Source organism: Mustela nigripes, chromosome 3, assembly GCF_022355385.1.
Source record: "Mustela nigripes isolate SB6536 chromosome 3, MUSNIG.SB6536, whole genome shotgun sequence".
Classification (NCBI taxonomy): domain Eukaryota; kingdom Metazoa; phylum Chordata; class Mammalia; order Carnivora; family Mustelidae; genus Mustela; species Mustela nigripes.
The window spans coordinates 143501584-143521540 of NC_081559.1; the positions used below are offsets into that span (position 1 = coordinate 143501584).

Sequence of the window (19957 nt, forward strand, 5' to 3'; positions counted from 1 at the left end):
TGTGGGAAAGTGAAATTTGTCCTAATAGATGGACAATTTGAAATTTAAAACGTGAATTGTTTTATGAAGAAAATTATATGTTATAATATTTCATGTCATACAAATATTTATTATGGAATATCAAAATTTGGAAAAAGATGGGGCACCTGGATGGCTCAGTGGGTTAAAGCCTCTGCCTTCAGCTTGGGTCATGATCCCAAGGTCCTGGGATCGAGACGCGCTTCAGGCTCTCTGCTCAGCAGGGAGCCTGCTTCCTCCTCTCTCTCTGCTTTCCTTTCTGCCTACTTGTGATCTCTGTCTGTCAAATAAATAAAATAATAAATAAAAAAATTTTTTTAAAAATTTGGAAAGAGGCAACATTTTTGCCAAGTAGAAATATTAAGTTTTCTTTATGTAATGCCTTGGGACACCTGGATGGCTCAGATGGTTAAGCGTCTGCCTTGGGCTCAGGTCATGATCTCAGTGTCCTGAGATAGAGCCCTATGCTCTGGCTCTCTGCTCAACAGGGAGTCTGGTTCTCCCTCCCCCTGCTCTTCCACTCTTGCTCTCTCCCTCTCAAATAAATATATAAGTCTTTTAAAAAAATGCAATGCCTTAAAATAATTTGTTAAAAAAATATAGGTAAAGAAAAATGCCTACTGCAGAAAACACAACAAGATGAATCTGTAGGTAACAGGAAAGTTACTTATTTAATAAGACAAGATTACTAAATTTGTAGGATCACAAAATTTCAGAGCTTAGAGCTATTAGTTATAGATGAGGAGAAGGTCCAGAGTGGTTAAATGACTTGTTCAAGGTCATAAAATAAAAAACCTAAAGTTCTGAAAAGATCTTTAAGGTCCTATAACACAGTTAGCATCTCAGGCTTATTTTCCTACCTCTCACGTGGGATTGATCCAGCCAAGGGCAACTCCATGGGATCATAGTTTCTCTTGAAAGGATCTCCACACATTTCATGATTTTTCAAAGTAGAAGAAAAATCTGTTCTTCCTGAAAATTCTGTGACTGGAAGGAATTCTGGAAGCAGCTATAAGCACGATGTATCCCAGGAACTTTTTTTTTTTTTAAAGATTTTATTTATTTATTTATTTGACAGACAGAGATCACAAGTAGGCAGAGAGGCAGGCAGAGAGAGGAGGAAGCAGGCTCCCTGCTGAGCAGAGAGCCCGATGCAGGGCTCAATCCCAGGACCCTGGGATCATGACCTGAGCCAAAGGCAGAGGCTTTATCCCACTGAGCCACCCAGGCGCCCCTCCCAGGAACTTTTGTATCCACACCTGAGGCAGCAGTCTTCCCACACAAAAAGAGGATTTAAAATATGTGACCATCTTTGAAAGGCTGCCCCCAACTGCTCTGAAAGAGGAAATTAAAGACTTCCCAGGTCCCTGCCACAATGCAAAAAAGATTGCTTCTTACCTCCAACATAAAAAAAGGTCAGACTTAGAAACATGAGAGTCAAATATTGAAGAGAGACATTGATTTATTAAAAGCCTGCCATCACTTTCATTTAGGATGCCCCTTTCCCATTTCTGTTTTCCATTCTGTCTCTGCCACAAGCATCACCTCACCATCGATCACCCCCAAAGGGATCTAAAGGTTATTAGATCTGCTTTCTTCATCTATAAAATAAGAAAAAAAGATGATTTCAAGTGTTCCTTCCAGGCCTAAATCGCTGTGGCCAGTGATTCCAACTGCTTTAGACTATGTTGTCTTTTTTTTTTTTAATTAAAATGTTTTTTTAAGATTTTATTTATTTGACAGAGAGGGAGAGATCACAAGTAGGCAAAGGTGGTGGGGCGGGGCCCCGGGGGGGGGGGGGGGGTTGGCGCCTTCCAGCGGAGCAGGCTCCCTGCTGAGCAGAGAGCCTGATGCTGGGCTGGATCCAAGACTCTGACTGAGATCAGGACCTGAGCCTGAAGGCAGAGGCTTAACCCACTGAGCCACCCAGGGGCTCCTATGTTGTCTTTTATATTTCAACCCCATTTGTAGCAGCGATGACCCCAGCTGACCTTAGAATGCAGACTTCGGATGCATTACTGGCTTTGTATGTTGCTTTACGTTCCCTGCAGAAAACTATACTAATTGAAGCGCCAGGGTGCAATCTGAGGAATCCTATTTCAGAAAATGAGTCTTTACCTGGCAGATCTTGAGGAAGTAACATTTGATTTTCAAAACAAAAAAACAATTTTCGTCACCTTCCGGAATTAACCTGAAGGGTTTCTTTCATGCCTGGAGATCTGACGCTGAAGATAGCCCTGCGGACACAGTTAACGTTAAGGTGCTTCTCGTTCCCCTCCAAGGCTCTGCTACTCCCACATCCTCCCGGAGCAGCTCAAGAATATTACTACAATAATTTTTTTTTTTTTTTTTTACTATCAGGTAGTTCAAACCTTAACAATATTTATATTTACTATTTTTTTAAAGATTTTATTTATTTATTTGACAGACAGAGATCACAAGTAGGCAGAGAGGAAGGCAGAGAGAGAGAGAGAGAGGGAAGCAGGCTTCCTGCGGAGCAGGGAGCCCGATGTGGGGCTTGATCCCAGGACCCTGAGACCACGACCCGAGCCAAAGGCAGCAGCCCAAACCACTGAGCCACCCAGGCGCCCCTATATTTACTATTTTTTAAAAATGTATTTGTTCTTCATATTCTCTGTAACACAGAGTGACCGGGGCACATACTAATGTGACTAGCAAAGTCACGGATGTATTTTCGGTCAGAGGGAAAAATTACCTGATTGTTCAGTTTTGGTTTACTCTACCAATTACAGAAGCATGTAATGTGAGGTTTTTGAATGGATGGCTGAAATAAAACGCCACTGAACGTGATTTAAAAGATCTGACTTTAGGGTACCATTAAGTAAATGTTACATACTGTGCATTTTGCAAAATTTCATTAAATGAGATCCTGGAATTCTCATTAGGTTTTTGAAAGCAAGCAGAAGCTTGCCTTTCCATGAGGTTTTTGCAGCCATTGCCCAAAATAGTTATTTTCTATTAATTATTTACATACCATTTAGGTTTCCTAAGAAAACATTTAGGGAGACTAATCTGAATTCAGTCTGTACACTATCCAGATAAAGATTCTATCCAGTGGACCCTTAAGAAACGTTTGACAATCACACCAAGGTGAAATACCTCTATTCATGGTTGATGCTAGAAACTGTTCTAAGTAGAATGTATTTTGCAGAACACGCTCAGAATTAAAACAACAATATAGAGTTTTTTGAATGCATAGAAACTTCACACCATTCCAAGGAAGCAGAAGTTTACATAGAAACTCTTCAAGAAATATGCTTTCAAGTTTTAGTAAGTTTTCAGCCCAATAGATTAATTAAATCAAGATTAACGGCTAAGGCTTGTCACACAAGTTGCTGTGGAGTCTCGGCTTAATCCTACTGTGTTTCTTCACAGTGTTTTTTATAAATTAGCGTGTTCCTTTATTTGCATACAGACAGCCCATTCTTGTGATTTACAGATAAGTTTCTCTGAATTCATTTTCTGTATCCTCAGTATCTAAACCACTGGTCCATTCAGGGGAAAAGTCCCATTAACTGAGATAAAATCATATAAATCTTATATGAGAGTTTTTTTTTCTTTTTTGCACTTGTGATAAAAGTCTTGCATTTTCCATTTCTGAAAGGTGTTGCTTTCACGGGGAACATAGTAGGTAACTTACTGTATTTGTAGTTTCACACCACTTTATTCAATGCAAAGACACACATCATGGACTTTATTCTAAAACCCACATGAAGGGGTGCCTGGGTGGCTCAATGGGTTAAATAAAGCCTCTGCTATCAGCTCAGGTCATGATCCCAGGGTCTTGGGATTGAGCCCCACATCAGGCTCTCTGATCAGCAGAGAGCCTACTTCCTCCTCTCTCCCTCTCCCTGCCTGCATCTCTGCCTACTTGTGATCTCTTCTCTATCAAATTAATAAATAAAATCTTTTAAAAAATCAAATAAAATCCACATGAAATAGAATCCAGGGCTTTTTTTTCCCGGAGAAAGGTCACACATTATAACAAAGTGAAAGAGGAAACTGACATCCTTATCACTGATAACCAAAACATTTTGGATTCTAGAAATTGAGCCCACAAATTCAATAATTAGTCTGGATAGGAAGTATGAGTTTTTGCTGAATTAAGAATGGATGGGAAGTATTCTTCCAGTTTTCAGCCAATAAAATTAAAAAGTAATGGGAAGGGGAAAAAAGTAATGGGGAGTAATTTAAATTACATAGATGCCCGAAGAAGCCATTTTGCAGGCATAATTCACAGAAGGCACAGCAGCCTCAGATGAGAGCTGCTTCCAGCTCAGGAGGCTACAGGAAGGGAAGAGTCATTTAGATAAGAGAACTCCATTCACCCAGGTGAGCCGACTCTCCTGAGGGTCTGAGATGGCGTTCTCTCATTTAAGTACTCACCAATCTAGCTCTACCATTAGGCTATCATTTTATTCATACTACCCGGTAGTGTTAAGGCCTAAGAAAAAATTTCCTTGAATAGTCAAAATTAGGTTGGCAATAAAGTCTTGAAATATAAACAGAATAAAGAGTTTTCATTACTCCGGTAAACCAGTGTAGATCTCCATGTAGAACTGTAAGAATGTCTTTCATTAGAGGGAGAGAAAAAAAGGGCAAGGCCCTGCCTGATAGAGTGGGATTCTCATTAAACTCAACAGGAGGTTTAACTGGAATCAAGGGGAAGGTGAGGTCTCCGATTGGTACAATTTACTGCTCTTATTACATTTTTGATCACAAGGACTGATTCATGTCATCCAATTTCTTTTCCTTGTCACAGCTGCTTTGCCAAAAATCAATCAAATTGAAATTTAAGAGCCTCATATGTTTCTGTACAACCCAGCGATGGGTTGTACAGCTTTGACCTTCTTAAATGTCCCCTAATTTGATTTGATATCTATTCCTGCAGGAAAAGTATGCCGTTTCAGCTGATCAAACATTAATCTTTCAAACCCTCCCTGGTCATTTTATCTTAGGAAACCATAATTTGGGGGGTGGGGAGAAGGTGGGTAGAATGAATGTAGACTGAATCCATTTTTGTGCTAAGCCAATTAACATTACATCATCATAGCAGAAATATCTAGAACATTACCTCATATCAATGATATTCTGGGATGTTAAAATAGACCTTCAAAAATGGGAGATTTATTTTTCATGTCAATGTTGAATCTTCAATTACATATTCATCAACTATATTCATCAACCATTTTTTAAGGTCCAAATTCAAGCTAATGTGGTATACAAGTGTTTTAAATAAAATCCATTTCATTTATTTCCTCTTTCAAGAAGAAAATCATAGTGATAGAGCACCCAAAAGTATTTCTAAATAGGATAACAAATTTGACTTTTAGAAAATAATCTGACCTCAAGCTCTAGGACCCCAAAGCAATCAGACTATCAAATGCAACACACACACACACACACACACACACACAATATGGTCAAAATCAAGTTAAAAGAAGGATGAGGAGCTTAATTTATGACACAGAAAAAGGTGCCAAAGAAAGCTGTAAGATCACTGATTCTGATCTACGTGAAGACTGCATATTTAGAAGAGTGAGGAAATCATTATATATGTGTTTGTCTATTTCATATTTTACTAAGTACAATTAATTTCTCTGCTACTAACTTAATCTAAGCCAAGATCTAATCTATTAAATCTCTAGTACCAATTGTATTTTTCTCCTGGATGCTCCTTGTTCTTCAAAGAAAAAAAATCCTCAGATTCACACACACACAAACACAAATAGAAAATGAAAAAATTCAGGTAATTGCCAGGCAAAATGTATTGCTCTTAAAATATCCAAATAACCAATGCAATGCATTTTCCCCCCTAAAATGCCTAGATAATTACCACTTATTTCATTAGGTATGATAGGAGTGGATAAAGATATATTCAGTCATAAAAGAATACACATACTTTTTTTTTTTGGCAGGAATTTAGTTGCAAGGAGAGGATTAGGAAGAGCAATGACACCTGGGGAAAATTTGGGCAACTCTACCATGTGAAGAGTTCCTTTTGAGAAACTGTTCCTGAGTTTTGTAGCCATCTGCCAGTATTTACTATCCAAGTAAAACATACAAGTAAAAAAAAACACTTTATACTTTATTTCTCTAAGTCTCTGTACTTGACCTATAGTTCTGTAGTCAGTAAGTCACATGTGGGAATTAATTAAGGAACAAATGCCAAAGAAAAATGGGAAGAGAAAAAAGTCTTGGATTCTTTATTTTCAAAGGCAGTAATAACATGCATTACTTTCTTGTTAAACAATATGGAGATGGTGAAGGTATGTGTAATGCATCTGAACAGATAGTTGGAGGGAGTGAATGGCATTACAGGCAAGGCACATAGAACCAGACAGACCCATAATCAAACTGAACTCCACGCTTCATGATCTGTTGGCTATTGGGCAAACTACTCCACTTCTCTGCATCTTTTTCTTTCATCTGTAAATCTAGTCTCATTATAGTAGCTTTCTCCTAACATTATCGAGAAGATTAAATGAGAAATGCATGCATATATTGTAGCACGGTGCTTGATATATTCTTTGTGCTCCAAACCCAAATAAGCCACTGCTACCATGAATCACAGTCCACTGTAGCCATTTGGAAGAATGGAAAAACAATTAGTGTTCCTATATCATTAGATATAGGTGAAACGAGTATTGCTATAGAATCATTGTACATCATATGGGTTGAGTTTTAAATGAATCCACTAGAGAAATACACTAACTTGAAAACTTAACAGTTAATAGCAAATGCAACCAACTATGAGAAAGATTATATGGAATTACCTGTTATTTCCCACATCCTTACAAACTGCCCAGAACTTTACTTGGTGTTGGAGTATAATGAAAAAATTAATATATGCTGAGTTCCAAAAACCAGTCAATGGGATTGTCAGTTCAAAGTATGAAATATCAATAGTGAAATCTTATTAGCGTATCTCTAATAGCCTTCACATTGGCTTCGGATTTTTCATTGTTGATTAAAAAAAAAAAAAAAAGAAGGTAACCCAAATTCCATATATTTTGACTCATACTCTAGGGTGTGGCCAGCTTATCCTACTGGACTCAGATTTAGTGACAGTTTGTCTGGAAAGCTTCCTTAACCACCCATCTGTAAGGATCTCTTGCTTTCTTCCTCTGCCCTTAACTCCAAATACAGTTATTGTTTACTATCCATTGTTCTTTCATACGGTCTCTAGTAACTGTCTTCCCTTTATTTTCCTTTTGCCATTCCCTACTGTTTTCTTAAGTCATACCACATTACCTGCTGAACCTTATTCGGTTGCATCTTAAGTGTATCTCGTGGTAACAGGTCCTTCCTGCATAATAAAGTGACTAGATAAATCTTTCTAAGAAGAGGCTTTCACCAGGTAACCCCCTTTCAAAATGTTCATTAGCTCCCTATTGCTAAGATAATTGTAAAGGTCAAATTCTGACAGTGAAAGAGGATATTAATTATGGGCTTCACCTAGAACTGTGCAGGCAAACCAGGACTTCCAGCTAACCACTCATTCTCAACTCTGAGCTTCTCAAATTTTCCCACAGAAATATTCCTGAGAGTGGACTCAAAACCCAACCCTCGAGCTTAAATTTCTTTTAAATACCATGTAGAAAATTCATGATATTGTGACATTCTGTTAAAAAATATACAAATGGTTGTCTTAATGTAAATACAGTATCTTAAGTTATAACCTTTGCACATGAACAAAAATTCAGAACTTCCTAACCAACATCTCAGAGCAAAACTGAGTCCCAGGAAGTCTTTCTGTCAGGACACTACTCCTGAAAACCTCATTGTAGTGTAGTCCATGAAAATGAAGTGAATGATTGTCCCCGTAGTTCAGTTATCCTTTTCTTGCATGAATTCAACTCACTGCCCACCCACAAAAGCCTTCCAGATAGCTTCTTCAGAACCCCATTTCCATGTCAACAATAATAAGCACACCTTTTCCCTTCCTTGCTTTCCTTAACACCACTCAGTCTTTACCATCCAGGTCCATTTGTTCTGGTTGCTGTATAAAAAATAAGTCAACCAATGAAATTTAAACCTCAGAAAAGCAAGGAATGATTTTCAGTATGTCCCATGCAATTTTGGGGTTAAAACTTAACTAGACACCTCATATTTTTGCTTGCTGAATCTGGCAACCGTAACTGTAAAGCCATATCTGACCACTCCCCCCATAGCACCAAGGCTTTGAGATTCTTCTGCATTTCTAACACAAATCACCTGTACCTCTATTTGACACTGTATTTTGCATGCGTTTCTATCCATATACTCCATATTTTTATATCCATGTATTCCATTTCCTAAATTTGAAAGCTTCTTGAGAGTAAGGATACTATTGTATTTCTTTGTAATTCCACAGTGCCTTACAGAAACCCCTCTCCATCAGTGGTGATCATAAATACTTTTTTTTTTCATTTCAGCGTGACAGAATTCATTGTTTTTGCACCACACCCAGTGCTCCATGCAATGTGTGCCCTCCATAATACCCACCACCATAAATACTTGTTAATTGAGAGACTGACTTAAAACCAATGAGCAAGGTAGCCAACCACAGTTTATTAATAGTCTTCTGTTCCATCCAGACCTGTGCTGTGAATTTTTTCATAGATGAGTAAGATGTAGTATTTGTTTTCATAGAGCCTATGGTTTCATATGCAAAAATTACACATCAAAACCCAGTAGTGACTGATCGTAGACAGTATAGAACCACATATAACAGTATATAATCAAGATTGGGTAGTACAGTCAGCTAAGGGCAATTGGAGATCCATGTGGGCAGCACCCCTAAGAGAGAGAAACCCTGCGGAGGGAGGGCTGGAATTGGGATTGAAATTTTGGCAGGAATTTAGTTGCAAGGAGAGGATTAGGAAGAGCAATGACACCTGGGTAAAATTTGGGCAACTCTACCATGTGAAGAGGAAACCTTTCTTCACTGGAGAATGTGCCTTTGTTTCAGGGAAAGTCAAGTATGCTCGGACTGGTTGCAAGTGGTTTTAAGGAGCTCCTTAGGATTCAGAGCAAATATATGAATGAGAATCTATGTTCATGCCATGGAGAGTCATGGCCCTCCATAAAAACAATGTAAGGATTCCCTTAAGTAATTGCCCACATTGGTCAATTGAGTTTTGTCCCCAAACCACCTAGGAGAGGAAAGACAGACTTTACATCAGTCATGGTTATACATTACACACAAGGTTCTAAGCTGTTGGTCTCAGACAATCTTTCTAGCTTCCTCCTTCATTAACTTATGGAGTATAATAGAACAGTGGCCTTACTAAAGAGTATTGAATTTCATTTCCAAGAAACAGAAGTCAGATGTTGAGAAGTATTCTTTTCAGAGAAATTCATGTTCTTCTATAGCTTTAATCTTTTACTGCTCTATGAGATAGAGATCTTATTTTATTTTTATTTTGGGTTTAGCCCTCCCTTTAAAAACTTGGTATTTTTAACATGTGTTCCTTGTATGTGCTTAATTTTGCAAAATATTTTGGATACCATTTTGCTTTCTCTTATTAAAAAAAAGGCACCAGCCTGCAAAAACTTGCTGTTGTGAGTTTTATTCTTCATGGAATCAAATGTATTAAACCACCAAATGTTTTTATCTGACAGAAGCTGTGATTCACACTAAGCATTCATGTAAAGACCTGCTTGGAACTTTTTTTTTCTTTTTTTCACAACCTGCTTGGAACTTTAGAAGTGACATAATTTTATTAACCAAATAAACAAATAAGACAAAGAAATACAGTTTCAGTCTTCTAAAATTCCAAAAGCATCTAATGAAATCTCTCAAAGTAGGTGTTAGCAGGACTGTTACAACAAAGGGCAAATTGTGTTGTTTATTTTAAAGGAAATAAGCTACACAAGGAGAGAAAATTCTCTTAGAGTGACCCTCTGGATGTATTAGGTTGAACCATATACAATATGGCAACATTTGATCTTTGCATGTGGTTCAATGATATGCAAGCATGTCTAGCCTTGACGTTGAACCTCATCCTAAAAGTAGAAATAGAAAAAGGCTACTTGGCAATCTTGATATTGATTGATTTACTGCATTTTTATCTGGAGGCCACATATGACTTTAGCCTCTGGGGGCCAGTTTCATTTGCAAAATTGGTGGTGGGGTAGGTGGACTGTTAGCTCAATGATCTTTGAAGACCTTCCTCATCTAGCATTTGGTAGCTCTAGAGCATCTGGGTGTCAAATCTGTTTCCCATTAGCCAACAAAAGATGGACTTTGTCAATAATGCCCAAATTAATCATCTGGGAATTCCTGTCTTCCCAGGGTACTCACCCTCCCTTGCATTACCATAATGATCAGAAGCCCCTGCCAAAAGATGAACATTACCGTGAGATTCAACACATTAGACCATCACCATTGTTTGTACCTTTCCTCAAGTTAGTGCACAGTATGCCTGTCATTTCTCTTCCATTTTTTTAAAATTTATTGATAATCAACAATGGTGGGACCATCGCACTTCCTTATACCCGTCGGGTCTTCTCTCGTCCTAGTGACAACCAGCACGGAGGAGATGCCTTCCCAGGTTACCTGGGCAGGAGGCCTCTTGACAGAGAAAGGGAAAAATGAAATAGGGAGGGGGCGTGAAGGAGGAAGGAGATCCCTCACTGAATGCCTACAGCTGCTTGGCAAGGTGGGCCCCCAAACCAGGTTCCACAGAGGAGATAAGAGCCTTATCAGATCTCAGATCTAGCTTTATGGTATGTGTGGAAAGAAGTTGGGACACGAAAGTGTACTTGGGGATAAAGAGAAAGCATGAACAGAGATCCTTGGAGGATGCATCCACTTGAGAACAATCCTGATGGGTTCTCTGCCTGTCCCCAACTACATCTGTGGTCACACAGGCCGAGACAACAAAGGACACCTCCTGAGTCATAGTTACGTCCGGTAGATGCACATACACGTGTACTCAGACAGACCCGTCTCCCGGAGCATTCCGTCTGGTTTTGCTTCTTCTCTGTCTTCTTTGTCTGTCCTCCCTGTCCTGCTGGATCTTCATTCCTCCTACTTCCCTTTCTTTCTCTCACTCCCTTTCTCTCGCTTTTTATCTAACCTGATAGAATGTGTCATTTATGTCCTCTGTAATAAGGAATATGCACCTGTTTCAGTCTTTCTTTCATTTATATTTTGCGAAGCTGGGTCCCTGCCAACATTTATTCTGAAAGAGTCTGTAATTGTTTCTTAGATTAAAAGAAGCACCGAGAGGAAATTCTGAAAATGAAAGATACTAATCCTGAGTCTTTTGTTTTAGCCTACAAGGAAAAAATGAAGGAGCTGTCCATGCTGTCACTGATCTGCTCTTGCTTTTACCCCGAACCTCGCAACATCAACATCTATACTTATGACGGTGAGTTACCTGCAGTAGAAATGCTCCCACTAACATTGTTTGGAAAAGCTTACATACACTTGTTTCTCTCTCACAGCTCCTGATTGAATTAAATCAATGTTTTGTAGATCTCACTATTGACTTGTTGCGTCTAGCTATTTAGTAATATTGATTGCCTCTTGCTCTAAACAGTTTAAGGGTTTTGTGGCTTGTGTGTGTGTGTGTTTCTCTGTTTTTTTTAAGTAAACCCTAACCCTGAGATCGAGAGTCACATGTTTGGGGCACATGGGTGGCTCAGTCAGTTTAAGCTTCAGACTCTTGATTTCAGTTCAGGTCATGATCTCAGGGTCAAGAGATCGAGCCCTGCATGGGGCTTCACACTCAAGAGAGTCTGCTTGAGATTCTCTCTCTCTCCCTCTCCAGATAATCACACGCAGGCCTCTGTCTTTTGCTCCCCACATGGCCTTCTCTTTCTAAAATAATAAATAAATAAATCTTTTAAAAAAAAAAAGTCGCATGTTCTATTGACTGAGCAAGCCAGACACCCCTCAAACAGTTCCAGTTTGATGCTAACAAGAACACATTTATGTCTCTTCAGAAATAGAGCTAGATGGCTGTTAGCAGCCACATCCAGCATACCAACATGGAGAGCAAGTCTAAGGCTTTTCTTTGCAAATGATATAATATGCTAAGCTTTCGTTAGACCAAACAGTAATTTGCAAGAAAATGCTTTATACTCAGGAAACTCAAAAGAAAAAAATCAACAACCATCACTGTTTCCCCTTATTATATTCTCCATAACGTTCCCATATTTTGAATATGCCTGTCAACAAGCTAACAAGTTCCCATGATAAAAGTGACTTATGACTGAGGCCCTAGATAATAAGAATTGAAATTAAAATAGAAAGAAAGAAAGGTAGAAGGAAGGAAAGAAAGAAAGAAAGAAACCAACCCAGCTTAAAGACCTGGCATGACTACAAACTTCACTGTAGTACAACACTTTCCACTGGATTTATCAAAGTTCAGTCTACTTAGCTTGCTTTTCTTCCTGGCTTTGTAACTATCTGTGTGACCTCAGGCAAGTTACTTAGATTTTCTGAGCCTTATTTAACTCTAGCATCTTCTTCCCATAAATGTTACAGGGTTTAAATGGTCTTGGCAGCAATGCTGACCCCTTACAAGGCCTCAAAAATGGTAGCTGTCATTGCCAATGATCTCATCCTCACGTAATTCAGTCAATGTAATGACGGTGTTTGATAGAGGTCTATGTGTAGCAGTCAGAGCTGAGGTCTATTTTGTTACTTGTTGGCTTATGTTTCTTTTCCAGATGAGTAAAGACATACATTAAAGATAAGCTGAAGGCATCTGTGGCACTTGACCCCTTCCGTGTGTTTATTTCTTTTTTAAGATTTTATTTGTTTATTAGAGGGAAAGAGAGAGAGCAGGATGAGGAGCAGAGGGAGAAGAAGGCACCTCACTGAGCAGGGAGCCCAACATGGAGCTCCATCCAGAACCCTGGGATCATGACCTGAGCTGAAGGCAAACGCTTTAACGACTGAGCCACTCAGGCGCCCCACTTCTATGCCTTTAAAGCCTGACCCAGAACTTAGAGGCTTTTTCCTTCCAAAGTTACGCTAACATAGCACAAGTGTCATAAATGCTAATTAACTGTTTTGTAACCATGTCCTTGTGAAAGGGTTTCAGTTTCCAACCCAAACTTCCATTAGAAGGCAGGGCCAACGCCTACCTTGTGTAAATTCATTCAGTTGACAGATAACCCAGACAGAGGCTTCCTCTGCTAGATACAGCTGTAACCCGTAATCCGGCCACGTTTCTTCTGGGATCCTAATACCTCACTACAGGCTGTCACAGAGGCTGCAAAGATAAATATGGAACAGGGCCCTCTTTGGGGGAACTTAGAGCCGAAGAGAAGAGACATATGTCCAACAGTCAAATAATCAGCAAGCAGAGCACAGTGTGGTTAAGGGATAAGCTGGAGGTGACACAAATGGGAAGACAGTGGCAGGTTCTACAGCATTAGGGATTGAAGACAGGGGAGAAAAAAAAAGTCAGAAGTCATGGGTGAGCTGAGTCTTAGAAGCTAAACAGATAAATTCAACATTGCTCATGCACTGCTTCCTAGAAGAATTGGTAAAGCATTTCAAATTTCCAATAAACCTTTGTTATTTTTTTTCTTTCTCACTTAGCCTGAAAATGCCTCCAGCCATGATAATTTTCAAAGGATAAATCGAAATCTGTGCCACTTTATTTTCATGTGAAGCTCATGTTTATTCAAAAGGAAAAAAAAAGTTCGATTTAAAATCAATTTGAGCTCTTTTCTCCTAAGGACGCCTGCCTTTAATCAACTCCCTATGGACGTTGTTGAATTTCCCAACACTGTACATATTTATTCTGTTGGAATATATCTGTAATGATAGTAAAAAAGAGGTCTTGTATGTTCAAAACCATGTAGAACAGATAATCACACGCAGCATTTATTCCTATTTGCCAGAATAACAAGGCTGCTTTCCATTGCCAGAACTCAAATTATTTCAATAACCCCCTGCTTCACTGCTATGTATGCTTAACATCCTCCAACATTCATTCCTCAGATATGGAAGTGAAGCAAATCAACAAACGTGCCTCTGGCCAGGCTTTTGAGCTGATCCTGAAGCCACCATCTCCCATCTCAGAAGCCCCACGAACTTTAGCTTCTCCAAAGAAGAAAGACCTGTCTCTGGAGGAGATCCAGAAAAAACTGGAGGCTGCAGAGGAAAGAAGAAAGGTAACTTCTCCCATAGGTTTTTCAATTCTTCTCTCTTTTCTCTGTCTCTTCCCTTCCCTCCTCTTCTCTCTCCTTTCTTCCCCCCACCCCACACATTCCAGCAGAGGTTCCAGGGGACAATGTGTGTAAACCTACAATAGCCCAGCATGTGTAGGTCTTCAACAGACACGGAGCCAGGCTAGTTCAAGTAAAAATTGCTGCCTCTGGGCTACTTGAAACCAAACATCTTAGACACTAAAAGAGCTTCAATACCTTGGTGCCCTTCTCCCTCTCTTAGATCCCTCATCACAAAAATCTCCCTGCCTTAGTCCACGGTGCATATCCAGGAAAGCATAAACTTGGGAAACTTAGCTTCACGGTTTGGAGGTGAGGAGGGATATACGAGTGGTGATTACTCCTCTCAGGGTCCGTGTCCCATCCCCAGTGTGCAGGCTTTCCCTGAAACTATAGACCACCAGATCCTCCCCCTAAAATATCTCTGCCAGATGCTGCTCACCCCAGGATAAGGGCCCCAAGCTTGCCTCTGTCCTCAAGGCCTCACTTCCTGCCTTTGAAGTTGGTCCTTCCAAGATCAGGACCCTCTAAATCTATCAGTGTCCTCCTCTCCTTAGTTCTAAGCCTTGATGGCCTTTTCTTCTCTCTTTTCCATTGGCCTCTGTTTGTATTAAAGCACTTTTCTTTTGCCCAATCTCTAATTGTTCACAATTAGATGACTAAGAAGCCAAGGGTATTAAAAATGAGAGGGGGGCACTCAGAAATCCCAAAGACTCTACACATAAAGATAGAAGTTACATCTGAATATGCCTGTACCAATCAAGTGATTGTTAAAGTCCATCCCACCAAAATGCTCTTGACCAACCCAAATGGAATTATTTTTAGGTAATTCATGCCTCTATTGTATTTTTCACTGACTTTATCATAATATATTTTTAGAAGCATGTAGTCCCTAAGAATATGCTCCATGCACTGTCTTACTTAAGTGGAAACTCTGCATTTACAATAATTTTTTATTTTATTAATATATTACCTATAAAAAGTTAGCCAATACATTCAACACCTACAGGTTGGATAGTTACAAAGAAAACAAAGATAGTCTTTCTCACTGAATTCTCTAACAGTTAACATGACACAAAGCCAAATATGTGTATGTGCATATATGTGTGTGTATAATACATGTGTACATATATAAACACATATATATACAACATATGTAATATCAGATAATGAGAACTTATCTCCTAACTTGCTGCCAACAGATACAAGTTACTAACTACAACAGTGATGGTGTGTTACATTCTAGGCGGATCAAGTTCTCTTACAGGTAAAGGGCAATGGGTACGGGTCCTACGTTGTCCTGTAGAGATGCTGAGACTTGATTAGAATAGAAGGTCAGTGACTGAGCTGAGATTGAAACTTGAGATGAAAATTCAGCATCATGGTTCAGAATGTTGCTGGTGTTTCCAGGCCACGTATTTAATTTGAAGGATACTGTTAAAAGGAAAGAAAAACACAGAGATTATCAAAATTGACTTGGTAGCCTCATAAAACTCCTGAGTTAGCTAATTACTAATTCTTTCTGGTAAAATTCCTACACCCTGACAATGATAAATTATCAACAATTACACCTTTATACAAGTGAATTGAACTAGAAATTGAACTAGAAATTGGCCTTAAAATGTTTTTTAAGATATTTATAAATATAATCATCTGGCATTGTGACACCAGGAAAAATTTTTGAAAGCCTTTAAAATCAGTATTCCTTCACATGTCTGGTATTACTTGTTACAATTTTCAAGGCAAAAATCATTATATAGATTATGTCTTGGTAGTAGAGTTTTAATTAGAAGAGAATATAACTAATTAACAGAAAGTACCAACTTAAAAAATCATTAATTGATTTTATTCTATTGGCTTGTGCCAACTTAATTAGTGCTCGCTAGAAGAATTGTTAATTCTCCTCAAAGAGCCTCTAGCTAGTGGATATATGTCAGTGATTACCTTAGTGAAAACATGCATATAACCAAAACTCAATTCAACTAGCTAAAACACAAAGTGGGCATGTGACTAAAATGTCTAGAAATGGTTACAGCTTCAAAAACAAGCTGGATCCAGACGAAGCAATGTGGTCAGATAAACCTTTTTATATCTATCATCAATCTCCTCCTGCCTCTCATTGATTTCAAGACCAAGAGAGTTTCCTTTCCAACAGTCGCTCCCAACTTATTTTCCTCACAAATTAGACACTCGAGCAGAAAGAGCATTTTTCCTTCCCACGAAAGTCCTGGGATTGATCCTCAGTGTCCTGTCCTGGAGTCACACCCTGAACCCTGAGCCCATCCTTGGGGTTGAGAGGATGCGGGCGGTACTTTGATTGGCTAGCTTGGATCACATGACCTTCAGAGGCTGGGAGGTCAGATTCCTGCAGAGAAATGCGGAGGAGTAGAGCCCTAAAAGGAAATTGAAGTGTTGTTATCCAAAGAAGGGGAAGTGGAATTTCGACAAGCAAAATGACAGATAGCCACAATTTTCATCTTTAGAAGCTTAGCTTTAGTATAACAATTGCAATGACTATTTAGCTCCTACACTAATCAACTCGTAATTCTCCTAGCCCTTTCAGCATGAAAAAAGCGATCTCTGCAGCTACACAGAACAGTGCTGTCCAGCAAAAATATAATGTGAGGCACATATGTATTTTAAATTTTTCTAACAGTCACATTTTAAGGAGTAAAAAGTAACATGAAACAGCCCTGCGCAGCGAGTAGCTATTCAGTTGGACAGCACAGATAAAAATGAGACCAGAAAAATCTTAGTGAACCATGGAGGAATTTTAGGCCTAACTGTTTCTAATTGGTACCAGATAATTGTTCAGTTTCAACTTTATTAATTTTTTACATATTTTCTAAGGATTACATTGAAATATAAACTCGGAAAGTTAAAAAGAAACTGCCATGCTGTGATTTCAATCTTTACGTAATCAGAACCAACCCAGGGGAAGTTTAGGACCTACTGGAAGTAATAGGATCTTCTAAATCTCACACTTTCTTCTTTGGCTGGGTGGGCTCTGCATTTACTTGTCAAGTCCTCACTGTGGGGAGGGAGCTTCTCTGGGCCCAATTTTCACCTGCTGGTCTCTCTCCTGGTGTTCACATTTATTTATATATTTAGCACTTTGCACAATTAGTAAGCATATGTTTATCTGCATATATATTTATTTAGCCCTAATATCCCTGCTGTTAAATTATACACTCCATGAAGGCATGGATTCTGTCTTTTGTTATTAGTCCCTAGAAAGAATTAGTACTGCAAATATTTTTAAATGACTAAGGAAATGATAATTTTTAGAACCAAATGTTAAAGTGACAATTTATCACTTGTTTTGACTTTTTATTTTGTCTTCACATCCTAAAACAAAATTATAATTACTACTTTTCCAAAGGATATCTTCTGAAAGTGCACTAAATAAATTATACAATCCAAAGGCTTCTTAGTCTGGGAAAAATCACTCAATCAACAGATATTTTAAGAACCTACTATTTGACAGGCACTGTTCTAGCTATTAGAGATGCCTCATCAACCTTATTCCAATTGGGAAGAAATAGCTAATAACTAAATACAGCAGGGCAAAGGTAATTGATAGTGCTGGAGTGGAAGGCGTTATTCATATGGGATGACCAAAAATGGCCTCTTAAATATGAGAACATTGCAGGGGGAGGAAGCATGAAAGAAAGGAGTAAGCTTTACAGCTCTTCTCTGGGGATAGAACACTTGAAGTAAAGAGATTAGCAAGTGTAAAGGCCCTGAGATAAGAGTGTGCTAGGACAGTTTAAGTACACAGAGCTCCGTGTGACTGAAGCAGAAAGAACAAGGAAGGGCCAGCAGGAATTGGGGTCAGAAGGCAGCATTTTAATGACTTGGACTTCAATTGAAATGGGAGATCATTGAGGAAGATAAAAACATTTCACTATTTGATGTGAATCACAGCATCTCTTTAGAAAAATATCTACTAAAAAAAAACTGGCTGACTAGAAACATAAATAGTGTTAGATAGAGAAGACATGAAAGTGTTCTAGACTAAGAGAATCATTCCAGAACTAAGGATACACAGAGGTAAAAATGCATAATGTATGTTTTCAGGGCAGTGGGTAGACCAGCAAACTAGTGGAGTTGGGTAGGGAGATGGAGAGTAATGAGGTGAGATTGTGGAGGGCCTTGAAGCACCCAGATTAGATGTTCAAACTCTATTACGGAAGACATAAAAAACCACCAAAGGCTTTCAAAAGTAAACACATGTCCAACCTAGTCCAGTGGTCAGCCACATTTTGCTCTGGGTCTATTTCTGTTCTCACAGTTACAAGTTTTTAAAGATTCTGCCTATCAAACATGTTATTAATAGTAGTATGAAATTAACATAATAGTATTAATAAATTAATATAATAGTATTAATAAATTTGTTTTGCCATGGTTATAAGCAAAAAAAATCTATAACTGCTAATTAATATTTTTGATTATCATTAAAAGTAAGTATTTTCTCACTAAATTGACTTAATTCTAACTCAATGAGAGTATAAAAATAGACAAAAAGGTGAAATATGATTGCTGATAAGGTTTCTAAAAGATAATAAAAGCTTATGAGCCCCTTTCCCCTCCACTGGTATCATCAAAAGGCCTGCTTCTGAGAGTTTAGGGACCACATCTGGGAACCAGTGACCTAGGCTATGTTGCAGAGGCCTTCTAGATTTATAACTGGAGGGCTGCAATGCAGTCATCTCCACGTGGGCTCAAACTCACTTCACAGTAAATGTTCTGGCAGTGTCCCCAATTCCTCATACCATCTGCTGACACTATTGCAGCACCGACCATCTGGTTACTAGGTTGGACAGTCCTCCCTTAGGCTCCTTTGAACCAGAATTAATCCCCATTGATTGGTTCACAGAAGAAATCTGTTACACAAGAAATAAGTCTTTTTCCTGCTTTTCCTCCTCTCTTTGATTATCTGTGGGAATCAGCATTCGCCTCCGTAAGACCAAATTATCTCATGAGGTCAGCTTGAATCTCATATTTTGAAATCAAAGTTTCCATACTTGCAACTGACCCCCATGGGTGAAACTCTTCAGTCATCCATCCGTTCAGCCAGCCAGCCAGCCATTTATTCATTCAACAAACGTTTAGCAAGAAACAGCAGAGCTAAGCTAACCCAAAGTCCCAATTGGCCCAGGACAACTCCAGCTTAATCCTGCTTTTTCTATATCATTATTATCATTTCAATTTTACAAGTACCCCAGTTTGGACATAAATTATATGGTCATCATAAGCTGATCATATTGTTTAAGAGCATCTTTAAAAGCACAGTGGGAGAAAACATATGTTTAAGACAATACCTGTGATCAAAGTCTGGTTCTACCACATAATAGCTGTATGACCTTGGACAAGTCCTTAATCTATGTCTTATTTTACCCATCTGTAAAGTGAGCCTAGTAAAGGGACCTCTGTCATGGAGTTAATGTGAGAACCAGAAGACCTATCCTACATGAAGACACTTGACAAACCCTGTGAGACAAAGAGCTATTATTATGCAAAAACACATCTGGTTCCTGCCCATTTAGTCCAGCAAATTCACAATTTTTTAAATTTTATTTTATTTAAATTCAATTAAGCATATAGTGTATTATTCATTTCAGAGGTAGAATTCAGGGATTTGTCAGTTGCATATAACACTCAGTGCTCATTACATCAAGTGCCCTCCTTAATGCCCATCCCCCAGGTCCCCCATCCCCACCCTGCTCCCCTCCAGCAA

General features: G+C 38.8%; 1 protein-coding gene across 2 annotated transcripts in view; it reads left to right on the plus strand.

The window, feature by feature from the left end:
• Positions 1–19957, plus strand: part of STMN2 (stathmin 2) — a 52782-nt gene that overhangs the window by 16572 nt on the left and 16253 nt on the right. For both annotated transcript variants that reach the window (XM_059394760.1, XM_059394761.1), the window contains exons 2-3: positions 11304–11399; positions 13991–14163. In XM_059394760.1, the coding sequence (XP_059250743.1) occupies positions 11304–11399; positions 13991–14163 (269 nt within the window). The remainder of the gene's footprint in view (positions 1–11303; positions 11400–13990; positions 14164–19957) is intronic.